A 12,818-nucleotide genomic window follows, 5' to 3' on the forward strand; every position below is an offset into this window, starting at 1 on the left:
CATTGAGATAGTGACCCACACCTTCCATTTCTCACAGGTGTGATGTCATATGAGGCACAGTGGTTAGCACTGCTGCCTCACAGCACCAGGGTCCCAGGTTCAATACAGCCTCGGGTGACTGTCTGTTTGCACATTCTCCCTGTGTCTGCGTGGGTTTCCTCCGGGTGCTCCGGTTTCCTCCCACAGTCCAAAGACGTGCAGGTCAGGGTGAATTGGCCATGCTAAATTGCCCATAGTGTTAGGTGCATTAGTTAGAGGGAAATGGGTCTGGGTGGGTTACTCTTCAGAGGGTCGGTGTGGACTGGTTGGGCCGGAGGGCCTGTTTCCACACTGTAGGGAATCTAATCTAAATGTTGGCTATAATGCATACCCCCCCTCCACCTCTGCACTGTCAGAGATTTGGCACTAATGGAACACCACCCTGACCCTCTGACAGTGTTGCGCGCCCTTAGCAGTGAGACTCTGACAGGAGGCACTCACTCAGTACTCCACCCAACCCTGACAGTGCGACAGTCACTCAGTTCTGACATTCCAAGAGTGAGGCACCCCTTTAGCATTGACCCTTTGACAGAGCCCACTCCCTTGGTGCTGACCCTCTGACAGTGCCCGCTCCCTCAGTGCTGGCCCTCCAACTGTGCCCGCTCCCTCACTGCTGACCCTCTGGCAGTGCCTGTTCCCTCAGTGCTGACCCTCTGACAGCGCCCGCTTCTTCAGTGCTGTCCCTCTGACAGCGCCCGCTCCCTCAGAACTGACCCTCTGCCAGTGCCCACTCTGTCAGGACTGAATCTCTGACAACACCCGCTCCCTCAGCACTGACCCTCCGACAGTGCCCGATCCTTCGGCACTGACCCTCCGACAGTGCCCGCTCCCTCAGCACTGACCCTCCGACAGTGCCCGCTCCCTCAGCACTGACCCTCCGACAGTGCAGTGCTCCCTCTGCACCAGCTCTACCTGCCCTGACCTAGATTAAGTCAGAGAATGTGGAGTGGGATTCTAATCTATGACCTCCTCACTCAGTAGCGAGACCGCTCCTCAGCTGCCACTTGCGTAAGAACGATCATGTGCAGCTCAGCAGTATTAACTCAGCCCAGGGCAACAAAACTCTTTCTGTTTTCCTTCCGAGACCGAGATAAACAGTATGCAGCTGTATTCGTCTTAAACCTTGAATGGGTTGTACAAGCTGACAAGGGGTGGTCAAATTTGGGGAAAAAATTGGGTTAATGGGAGTACAGGAACCTGTGACTTTCGGACTGTGCTGGTTCGATCAGTTCTATTTGTTCTATCCCTGATGGATTGAAGCACTTAACGAAGGGACTTTTTGCAAACGCTGCATCAAGTTTCCTATCAGACGGCGTTCGACCAATCCTCGGGCCGAATTTGGTTTGACGGGCAGGAGGTCTCGCCCAGTTGCCAGTCCTTCACAGGGTGACGCTTGCCTCAGTGTTAGTTAGTCCTCAGAGACTAACCGAGCATCTTCACTCGCCGATCAGAGGTTTGAGAGTGCCTGGAACACTTTGGGACCAGCCCCCATTGGACACAATCGGTAAGTTTGTATCCCAGTTCCCTCCAGCAGTTTCTCACCTCTTCGAACGCTGACACTTCTTCCCCCCCCCCCCCCCCATATCGTCTGTCTCCCCACTCAATCCTCAAGCTTTCAACTTAACACTGGATGAATGGCTGAGGAGGAAGGCTAATAGAGGAACCAGTAAGCAGGGAGATGAGTGGGATTCATTAGATCATAGCAGTATAACGGGCTGAATGGCTTGCTACGATATGACATTCATTTCAGCCCCATCTTCTGCTGAACCCCACATTTACATCTCCGTAATTGCTGGGCTTGTCTTTTCCTCTTCACTCCCAGCTGGTCACATCTCCTTTCACCTTCTGTAGCCTGGAGGACGTTCAGAACACTGCTGCCCATGTTGTTCCAGACCCTGTTTCCCTGTCACTCACCCCACCCCTGCCCCGATCGCTGATCGTCACTGGCTTCCAGTCAGGCAGCCTCACCATTTTAACTTTTCACTCGCATTTTCAAAAACTACGGGCCCCTACACCGCCTCCCTATCTCGGTCACCTCCTCCAACCTCCTACACCTCTTCTTCCCTATCTCTGATACCACCTCCAGCTCCTACACCCCCTCCCTATCTCTGTCACCCCCCTCCAGCCCCTACACTCCCTCCCTATCTCTGATACCTCCTCCAGTCCCCTACACCCCCTCCCTATCTCTGATACCACCTCCAAGCCCCTACACCCATTCCCTATCTCTGTCACCCCCCTCCAGCCCCTACACTCCCTCCCTTTCTCTGTCACCCCCTCCAGCCCCCTACACTCCCTCCCTATCTCTGTCACCCCCCTCCAGCCCCTACACTCCCTCCCTTTCTCTGTCACCTCCTGCAGCCCCCGACACCCCCTCCCTATCTCTGTCACCCCCCTCCAGCCCCTACACTCCCTCCCTTTCTCTGTCACCTCCTGCAGCCCCCGACACCCCCTCCCTATCCCTGTCACCTCCTCCAATCCCCGACACCCCCTCCCTATCTCTGTCACCTCCTCCAATCCCCGACACCCCCTCCCTATCCCTGTCACTTCCTCCAGTCCCCTACACCCCCTCCCTATCCCTGTCACTTCCTCCAGTCCCCTACACCCTCTCCCTATCCATGTCACCTCCTCCAATCCCCTACACCCCCTCCTTATCTCTGTCACCTCCTTCAGTCCCATTTACAACCTCCCTAACTCCGTCACCTCCTCCAGATGCGCAAGAATATCTTCTCTCCGAGGGGAGTGAGTCTGTGGAATTCTTTACCGCAGAGGGTTTCAAGGGTGGGTCGGTGATTGAGTATATTCAAGGCTGAGAGCAAGAGATTTTTAATCCGGAAGGGAATCGAGTTGGGGGAAAGAGGTAGGGGAGTGGGCTTTGAAGACCGTTGGGTCAGCCACGATCCCATTGATTGGTGGGGCAGGCTCGATTGGCCAAATGGCTCACATCTTGCGGTCTGCCCTCTGAAGCGGGCACAGTGTGCAAAGACACAGCGAGCGCTCGTGTCATCTCCTCGAGGTTTGGCAGTGGCGAAAGGGAGCTTTGCTTAGCCGCTTCTGTCAGATGTGGAAGGCGGGTTTTTGTGAGCATGCGGCTGTGGTAGTTTTATCTCTAACAAGGTCTTGTGCTTACAGCCCCGTGTTGCCACGATGACAGCGAATAGATCGACGAGCAGAGCGGCTCAGGTATGGCTGTATCCTCCCACCTCCCCCCGACCACCACAGACGGGTTCAAGGCCCACACGTACACTTTAAACATGTTGTGAGGAGAATACATTGAAACATGGGGGTGGAGGGGGGGGAGGTGGAGACGCTGGATGAATGCCTGAGGAAGGAAGCAATTGAACAACAAGTTGATGGGGCAATGTGGGAGGAGGGTGATGTGGAGCTAAGATACAAGGGTCAGTTCTGGTGAGACATAAGAAACAGGCCCTTCGGCCCATTGTGTCTGTGTCAGTCAACAAACATTGGTCTGTACTAATCCCATTTTCCAACACTTGCCCCATGTTCCATAGCATTTCAAGTGCTCATCTTAATGCTTCTTAAATGTCTTGAGTGTCCTGGTCTTTATCTCCCTTTCAGGCAATGAGTTCCACTTACCTATCACCCTCCCCTATCCTCTGGATAATTTTTTTCTTTCTTCAGGTCCCCCTCTATACCTCCTCCTGCTTATATTGAAACTGTGGTCCCTGGTTATTGATTAGATTAGATTACTATTTTTGATTAGATTGGATTACTCACAGTGTGGAAACAGGCCCTTCGGCCCAACAAGTCCACACTGCCCCGCCGAAGCGCAACCCACCCATGCCCCTACATCTACCCCTTACCTAACACTACGGGCAATTTAGCATGGCCAATTCACCTGCCCTGCACATCTTTGGACTGTGGGAGGAAACCGGAGCACCCGGAGGAAACCCACACAGACACTGGGAGAACGTGAAAACTCCACACAGTCAGTCGCCTGAGGCGGGAATTGAACCCGGGTCTCTGGCGCTGTGAGGCAGCAGTGCTAATCACTGAGACACCGTGCCGCCCACTATTGAGCTCTCTACTTCAGGGGAGGAGACGTTTATCCCTATCTACGCTGCCCATGTCCCTCAAAACAGGGACAGCACAGAGTTAGATGCAGAGTAAAGCCTCTTCCACATTGTCCTCCATCAAACACTCGCAGGACAGATCCAGCACAGGGTTATGTACAGAGTAAAGCTCCCTCTTGAAGCACAGTGGTAGTGTCCTTATCCCCGAATGGAGAGGACCAGTTTCAAGCCTCACCTGCTCCACAGTGCTGAAGAGGTTGGTTAGAAAAATAAGTTAAAATTTAAAAAAATAAATCTGTGGGGCCCTATTGTGGCACAGTGGTGATGTCCCTACCTGTGGACAGAGAGGCCTGGGTTCAAGTCCTCATTGATCCAGTGGTGTCTAATAACATTTCTGAGCAGGTTGATTAGAAAATGGAGATTAAAATAAAACTAATCTGTCGGGCCCCTCTTCTATCCCAGTGGTAGTGTCTGCATCTCTGGGCTTGGAGGCCTGGATTCAAGTCCCGCCTGTTCCAGTGGTGTCTAATAACATTTCTGAACAGGTCGATTGGAAAACATAAGAAGCATATTGGCCAACATGTAGGCTCTTGTCGAAAATCATTAAAATCCCATCTGATTCACTAATGTCCTTTAGGGAAGGAAATCTGTCATCCTTACCTGGTCTGACCCACACGCGACTCCAGACACTCAGGCAAGTGGCAAACTGCCCTCCAGGCACTTTGGGCCAACATTTATTGCCCATCCCTATCAGCTTCACCCACATCCCATGAACCAATAAAACATTTGACTAAGTGTGACGTCAAGCAGCCCAAGCAAAACTGGAGTCAATAGGAATTGGGGTAAAATCTGCACTGGTTGGAGTCACCTCTGAAAAGAAGGAAGATGGTTGCATTTGTTGGAGGTCAGTCATCCCAGCTCCAGGGGTTCCTCAGGGGAGTGTCCTAGTTCCAACCACCTTCAGCTGCTTCATCAATGACCTTCCCTCCATCGTAAGATCTTGATGCATTCAGTGGTGTTACTACCACTGAATTCCCCCGCTAGCAACATCCTGTTCTGGTTACCGTTAATCAGACACTGAACTGAACCTGCCATATAAATACGCTGCAGTAGAATGAGATCAGTCAGGTAGCAAGTGGAGGAATGTAACAAAATTGACACCCTTTCCTGAAGGTTACTCTTTGTCTACCTTTTTAAACAGAAGGTAAATGTCTCTTGACACTATCCTCCATCAAACACTCTTAGGGCAGGGTTAGATACAGAGTAAACCTTCCTCTACACTGTCCCCCATCAAACACTCCTCGGACAGGGACAGCACAGGGTTGGATTCAGAGCAAAGCTCTCTCTACAGGGATAGGACAGGGTTCGATACAGAGCAAAGCTCTCTCTACACTGTCCCCCATCAAACACTCCCAGGACAGGGTTAGATTCAGAGTAAAGCTCTTTCTACAGGAACAGACAGGGTTAGATGCAGAGTAAAGCTTACTCTACACTGCCCCCATTAAACACTCCCAGGACCGCACAGGGTTAAGTACAGACTAAAGCTGCCTCTACACTGTCCTCCATTGAACACTCCCAGGGACGGCACAGAGTTAGATGCAGAGTAAAGCTCCCTCTACACTGTCCCCCATCAAACACTCCCAGGACAGGGACAGCACGGGGTTAGATACAGAGTAAAGCTCTCTCTACAGTGTTCCCCCATCAAACACTCCCAGGGACAGGGCCAGCACAGGGTTAGATACAGAGTTAAACTGCCTCTACACTGTCTCCCCCGCCTTCAAACGCTCCCACAACAGGGACAGCACAGGGTTAGAAACAGAGTAAAGCTCCCTCTATACTGTCCCCCCATCAAACACTCCCAGGGACAACACGGGGTTAGATACAGAGTTAAACTCCAATTCTCACCACCCCCTCCACTTTAGTCGAGACCAATGGCTAGAGGAGTCTACCACATGCAAATCTCATCCCCATTAGTGTTTGTACATGAGGCCTGAAGACATTTGGAGGGTGGAGAGGGTGGCTACAGCACCACCATTGGTGAAAGAGTGTAATTACAGCGTGACATGTTTACATAGGAAATCTCTGTTGACAGTAGAATACCACAACAGTAAACCACAGCTTGCAGAGAGAGTGTTGGACTCCTCATACCGGGCTGTTACTGATTGTTGGTTGGTTTTCCCTGACCCTCATCCTTTCAGCCTAACATCATCTGGAGGGTCAGAATGCTTCCTCTGGTGAACTCGACCTCCCAGGTTCTGCTGAACACCTACTCTGACGTCAAGAGGACTAACTGGCTGACCTCTACACTCTGCAATGCAGTGGAGACCAGTGCAAGAATGGCAACAGGACTGGCAGCGAGGAGAGCCAAGCCATTCCTCGACCTTTTTGAGTCCCAACGTGAGTTTCAGCGCACAGAATGGGGTTTTGAATGGTGTCCTCAAATATTGCCACTCCCTCTGCATCTCTGCCTCGGGGGGATGTAACCTCAGTGGGTCGGTGCTGAGGGAGTGCTACACTGTCAGAGGATCAGCGCTGAGGGAGCAGGCAATGTTAGAAGGTCAGTTCTGAGGGGATGTGCACTGTCGGAGGGTCAGTGCAGAGGGAGCGAGCACAGTCAGAGGGCCAGTGCTGAGGGAGTGGGGACTGTCAGAGGGTCAGTGCTGAGGGAGTGGGGACTGTCAGAGGGTCAGTGCTGAGGGAGTAAGCACTGTCAGAGGGTCAGTGCTGAGGGAGCGCGGACTGTCAGAGGGTCAGTGCTGAGGGAGCGGACACTGTCAGAGGGTCAGTGCTGAGGGAGCGGACACTGTTGGAGGGTCAGCACTGAGGGAGCGGACACTGTTGGAGGGTCAGCGCTGAGGGAGAGGGCACTGTCGGAGGGTCAGTGCTGAGGGAGCGGACACTATGCCATTGTTAGCCTCTGTGCAACATTCCTTCTGTTCAGACACAAACAGTACAGTGTTCCCTCAGCACTTACCCTCCAACAATCAGTGATCCTTCAGCACTTACCCTCCAACAATCAGCGATCCCTCAGCACTGATCGTCCAACAATCAGCGATCCCTCAGCACTGACCCTCCAACAATCAGTGATCCCTCAGTGCTGACCCTCCAACAATCAGTGACCCCTCAGTACTGACCCTCCAACAATCAGCGATCCCTCAGCACTGACCCTCCAACAATCAGCGATCCCTCAACACTGGGTAAAAACAATGACTGCAGTTGCTGGAAACCAGATTCTGGATTAGTGGTGCTGGAAGAGCACAGCAGTTCAAGCAGCATCCGAGGAGCAGTAAAATCGATGTTTTGGGCAAAATCCCTTCATCAGTCAGTGCTGACTCTCCAACAATCAGAGTTCCCTCAGCACTCACCCTCCAACAATCAGAGTTCCCTCAGCACTCACCCTCCAACAATCAGTGATCCCTTAACACTGACCCCCATCAATCAGTGATCCCTCAGTGCTGACCCTCCAACAATCAGCCATTCCTCAGCACTGACCCTCCAACAATCAGCCATTCCTCAGCACTGACCCTCCAACAATCAGCCATTCCTCAGCACTGACCCTCCAACAATCAGCCATTCCTCAGCACTGACCCTCCAACAATCAGCCATTCCTCAGCACTGACCCTCCAACAATCAGCCATTCCTCAGCACTGACCCTCCAACAATCAGCCATTCCTCAGCACTGACCCTCCAACAATCAGCCATTCCTCAGCACTGACCCTCCAACAATCAGTGTTCCCTCAGCACTCACCCTCCAACAGTCAGCGTTCCCTCAGCACTCACCCTCCAACAATCAGCGATCCCTCAGCTCTGACCCTCTGAGGGTGATGGAACTCACAGTATTCTGCCTCAGAGGGAGAGTGCTAATACTGAACCTCAAGTATAGATCCCTCTGTGCACCTCATCCTCCGTTTGTGAGTGAATAAATTTCTCCAGACTGTGTCAAGCAACAGTTAACCGTATTAACCTAGTTTTAATCTACAAAGGCAGTAAACAAACTTTAAACTGTGCTAGGGACACAATCACCTCCATTGAGATGAACAATCACATGTAACAAGAGCTTGTGGCTGGAAATTTTTCACGACCCCAAGTGTCTTTAAACAGCTCATTAATCCGTCTCATTCGTTCACACCCGATTACAGAACAGTACGTTCAAGTCGTCCAGGCATTTGGGATTTGGCTGAAAGAAGGAGTTCAGTCAGCAGTATGGTGTTTGCAGGACAAAACAATTTGAGCACCCTGTGTGCCTCGTGGATGAACGACAAACTCAGTCCTTCGATCCTACCCCGCTGTTTAATATGTTCATGCATGCGTCTGAATTAATCCTTCATTGTTCTTCGATTCCCTCACTGATTAAAAAAAAAATCTGTCTCAGCCTTGAATATCTTTAATGTCCTAGTCTCAACAGCCTTGTGTGGTAACGAAGATTCACTCCCTTTGAAGAGAAGACATTCCCCCTCATCCCTGTCATCAGTAAGGAGACCCGTTACTCTGAGATGATGCTCCTCTAGTCCTGGACTCTCCCTCACAAGGGGAGACAAGAACTCTTCCATTGAGTCCTCTAAGAATCTTGTATGTTTCTATTAGTTTGCCATTCATTCTTCCAAACTCCAATGAGTACAGGCCCATCCTGCTCAACCTTTCCCCATCGGACAGTCCCTCCATCCCTGGGACCAGCCGAACAAACCTTCTCTGAACTGCCTCCAGTCTATCCTTCCTTAGAGACGGGGCCCCAAAACTCTTCAGAGTATTCCAGCTGCGGTCTGACTGATGTCTTTTCTAGTCTTAGCAAAACCTACTCATATCTGTTCCCCATTCCTTTGGAGATAAAAAGTGCATTTACCTTCCCTATTATCTGCTGAACTTGGATGTGATTGATGGATGAGGAGTCCCATATCCCTCTCTTTCGTGGCTTTCCGCAGTCTTTCTCCATTAAATGAATATCCAGCTCCCCTGTTCTTCCCGCCGAAGTCTATCATTTTTCCACATTATATCGGCAGCTCCAAAGGCGTCATTTTAAGGTGAGAGAAGAAATATTTAAGATGGAACCTGAGGGACAACTTTTTCACACAGAGAGGTTGGTGCGTGTGTGTGCAATGAACTGCCAGAGGCAGTGGTAGGTGCAGGTACAGTCCCAACGTTTAAAAGACATTTGGACAGGTACGTGGATAGGAAAGGTCTGGAGGAATGTGGGCCATGTGCAGGCAGGCAGGACTAGTTTAGTTTGGGATAATTGGTCAGCATAGCTGTGTGGGACCGAAGGGTCTGCTTCTCTGCTGTCTGTGTAGCTATAACTGGATTCCGCATGCTAAACTCATGTCTGGCCCTCTTTGGCAAATGAGAGAGAGAGAGAGAGACGGGAAGACTAAGAGTGTACGTCAGAGAAACTCTATTGATTTGATGCAATTCCTTGCAATGCCAAAATCAGCCAAAGAATGCATCTATCTTGCATTGAAAACAGATGCTTGTCTTCTTTCTTTGTTCGGGTTTAAGGGTATAGAAAATTCATCCTGACCGCAGAACTGCTGAAAACCATGGAACCGCTAAGTGGTGGAACATCTAGGTCACTGGAATTGATACTGGGACAGGAGGACACTATTCAGCCTCTGCAGCCTGTTCAACAGAGGACCTGCATCTTAACCCCATCTAACCAACCTAAACACCCGCCCCTGAACCCAAGAAGATAATCTACCTCTCCCCGCCTTGCGATTCCCTGTTGATACCCCATCCCTTCCCCAAATAATTTTTGAGGCCCACTCTCTTGCAAAAGATTCGATCTCTGCTGTTGGATGGAGAGCAACATTTTGAGGTGGTGAGGGTGGGGGGGGGAGGTGAATGGGTCTCACCACGATCCCTTGGGCGAAGCCCCAAAAACGAACCCAAAGCGATGTGCGCGGTTATCCCGTTGCTGTGCGTGGGATCCTGCTGTGCGTGCAGAATGGCCGTCCAGTTTGTCCGGGCGTCTGCGAGTCCTTCGGTCGTTTTAAACCCTTCAACAAGATGGCCCGTTAATCCACAACAGGACACCACGTGACCAGTGTGTGTGTGTGAGAGAGAGAGAGACCTGTCTTCAGATTGCAGTCTCGCCTGGGTGTTGGGAGGCATTCAGCCCCCTTGAGCCTGCTCCGCCATTTAATGCGATCATGGCTGCCCATCCAACTCAGTTTCCCCCCCCACCCCCACCCTGCTTTCTCCCCTTTATAACCAAATCCAATTCCTGAAGAACATTCAATGTTTCGGCCCCAACCACTTTCTGTATCAGAGAATCCCACAGGTTCCCCCGCTGTCTGGGTGAAGACATTCCTCCCCATTCTCAATACTACCCCGTCTCCTTTCGACTGTGACCCTCGGTTCTGGACTTCCCCTGGTCATTAGGAACATCCTTCCTGTGTTCACCTTGTCCAGTACTGTTCAAATTTTACAGATTTCTATGAGGTACCCCCTCATTCTCCTAAACTCCAGCGCACGTTGTCCTCACCGGTCCAGTCTCTCTTCATACGTCACTCCTGCCATCCTGAGATGCACTCCCCCTGTAGCTATGTGCATGTTTAGCAACTTGACCTCCATACCCCCAAATGTGGTAGCAAATTCCACAGGCTCGCCAGTCTCTGGGTGAAAACGTTCTCTGGATCTCAGACAGGATTCTTAAGGGAGGAAGTGAGGACTGGAGATCAGCGTCGAGAGTGTGGTGCTGGAAAAGCACAGCAGGTCATCCAAGGAGCAGGAGAATCGACATTTCGGGCATAAGCCCTTCTTCGGGAACTGAAACTCAATTCTCCTGCTCCTCCGATGCTGCCTGACCTGCTGTGCTTTTCCAGCACCACACTCTCCGACCTAGGATTCTGCAGGGGCTTGGCAGAGTCAATGCTGAGAGAATGCTTTCCCCCTCCTGGGAGAGTCTAGGACCAGAGAGCACAGTCTCAGAGCAAGGGGCAACCAATTTAAGACCAAGATAAAGGGGGAGTTTCTTCTCTGATGGTTGAGTGTCTTTGGAAGACCTATCCATAGAGAATTCTGAGAAGGCCATGCCCTAGTGGTATTATCAGTGGACTGTTAATCCAGAGACCCAGGTACGGTTCAGAAAAGATTTACAAGGATGTTGCCAGGGTTGGAGGGTTTGAGCTACAAGGAGAGGCTGAACAGGCTGGGGCTGTTCTCCCTGGAGCGTCGGAGGCTGAGGGGTGACCTTATAGAGGTTTATAAAATCATGGGGGCATGGATAGGGTAAATAGACAAGGTCTTTTCCCTGGGGTGGGGGAGTCCAGAACTAGAGGGGCATAGGTTTAGGGTGAGAGGGGAAAGATACAAAAGTGAGCTAAGAGGCAACTTTTTTACACAGAGGGTGGTACATGCTTGGAATGGGCTGCCAGAGGAAGTGGTGGAGGCTGGTACAATGACATTTAAAAGGGATCTGGATGAGTATCTGAATAGGAAGGGTTTAGAGGGATATGGATTAAGTGCTGGCAAATGGGACTAGATTAGGTTAGGATATCTGGTCAGCATGAATGAGTTGGACCGAAGGGTCTGTTCCTGTGTTGTACACCTCTATGACTCTCACGTTCTGGGGGACCTGGATTCAAATTCATTCAAATTGAATGGGGTAAAAAAAAATCTCAGGTGTAATAATGACCATGAATCTGGCTCCCTAATGCCCTTCAGGGAAGGAAACCGCCAACGTGACTCCAGGCTCACAGCCGATATTTGAGATGGGCAATAAATGCTTGCCTCGTGTGAGTGAATAAGCAAGAAAGAGTCATTGTGTATATTTAAGGCTGGGTTATATAGATTCTGTAGGGGTGTCATGTGGGTGGGCAGGGGAGGGGGGACAGTCAAGTGACTATGAGGAGTGTCAAATCAGCCCTGATCCATCCCAGTGAATTTGCATGGCACTCTTTCCCCGGGGTCATCTCTCCCTCCTGAATCCTGGCGCCCTAATTTAGGAAAGGGGGTTTAGGATTATTTTATGCTCGCTATTGACTGCCTGCTCCATCCTGATAGTTGCGACGGTCAATACCTTTGCCTCGAAAAGACTGGACAAGTTGGAGGAGGAGTTCCCAATCCTGCAGCTATCGATAGACGAGGTACGTGGAACAGTGCCCTTTCTTTTAAATTTCCATCTCGTGTCCGTCCTTTTCCTCCCTCCAACTAACGCACCCAGCACAGTGTGGGGGGAGGGGGGGGTCACTGGATGACTTTACAAGAGGAACCCTGGTCAGTTTCCCATCCCATTCCCTCCTTCCATGGCGCCAGAGCACTGAAGTCATTCACACCACGCTCTGCTGTCCAGAGGGCATGGATTGGCATCCAAATTGCACCAGCATGCCCACCTCCATTCAAGGATGGGTTTACGACTGGATCCATCAGAAAACCCATCCACCCTAATGGGGTATGACTCTGATCCAGCAGGAGTTACTCTAATCCAGTGGGAATTGCTCTCATCCAGCGGGAAAGGCTCTCATCCAGTGGGAATGATTCACATCTAGCGGGAATGACTAATCCAGTGGGACTTGCTGTCATCCAATGGGGAAAATTTAATTGGTGGGCATGATCCTCATCAACTGGGAAGACTGTCATCTGGTGGGAATGATTCTAATCCAGCAGGAATGACATACGTCCAGCGGGAATGACTCTAATCCAGTGGGAATTACTCTCAACCAATGGGAAAAATTGTAATTAGTGGGAATGAACCTCATCAACTGGAAAAGACTGTCATCTAGTGGGAACGATTGTAGATTAGATTCCCTACAGTGT

General features: G+C 50.9%; 1 protein-coding gene across 3 annotated transcripts in view; it reads left to right on the top strand.

The window, feature by feature from the left end:
* Positions 1 to 14: 14 nt before the first annotated feature.
* The window catches only part of LOC140454002 (perilipin-1-like), a 39,234-nt gene continuing 26,430 nt past the window's right edge, over positions 15 to 12,818 (top strand). For 2 of the 3 annotated variants that reach the window (XM_072548924.1, XM_072548925.1), the window contains exons 1-4: positions 15 to 1,543; positions 3,169 to 3,219; positions 6,269 to 6,467; positions 12,066 to 12,148. In XM_072548924.1, the coding sequence (XP_072405025.1) occupies positions 3,184 to 3,219; positions 6,269 to 6,467; positions 12,066 to 12,148 (318 nt within the window). In that variant the 5' untranslated portion in view covers positions 15 to 1,543; positions 3,169 to 3,183. Of the gene's footprint in view, positions 1,544 to 3,168; positions 3,228 to 6,268; positions 6,468 to 12,065; positions 12,149 to 12,818 lie in introns of all 3 variants that reach the window. The other variant, XM_072548926.1, reaches the window with a different exon arrangement.

This window comes from Chiloscyllium punctatum, chromosome 28, assembly GCF_047496795.1.
Source record: "Chiloscyllium punctatum isolate Juve2018m chromosome 28, sChiPun1.3, whole genome shotgun sequence".
Classification (NCBI taxonomy): Eukaryota; Metazoa; Chordata; class Chondrichthyes; order Orectolobiformes; family Hemiscylliidae; genus Chiloscyllium; species Chiloscyllium punctatum.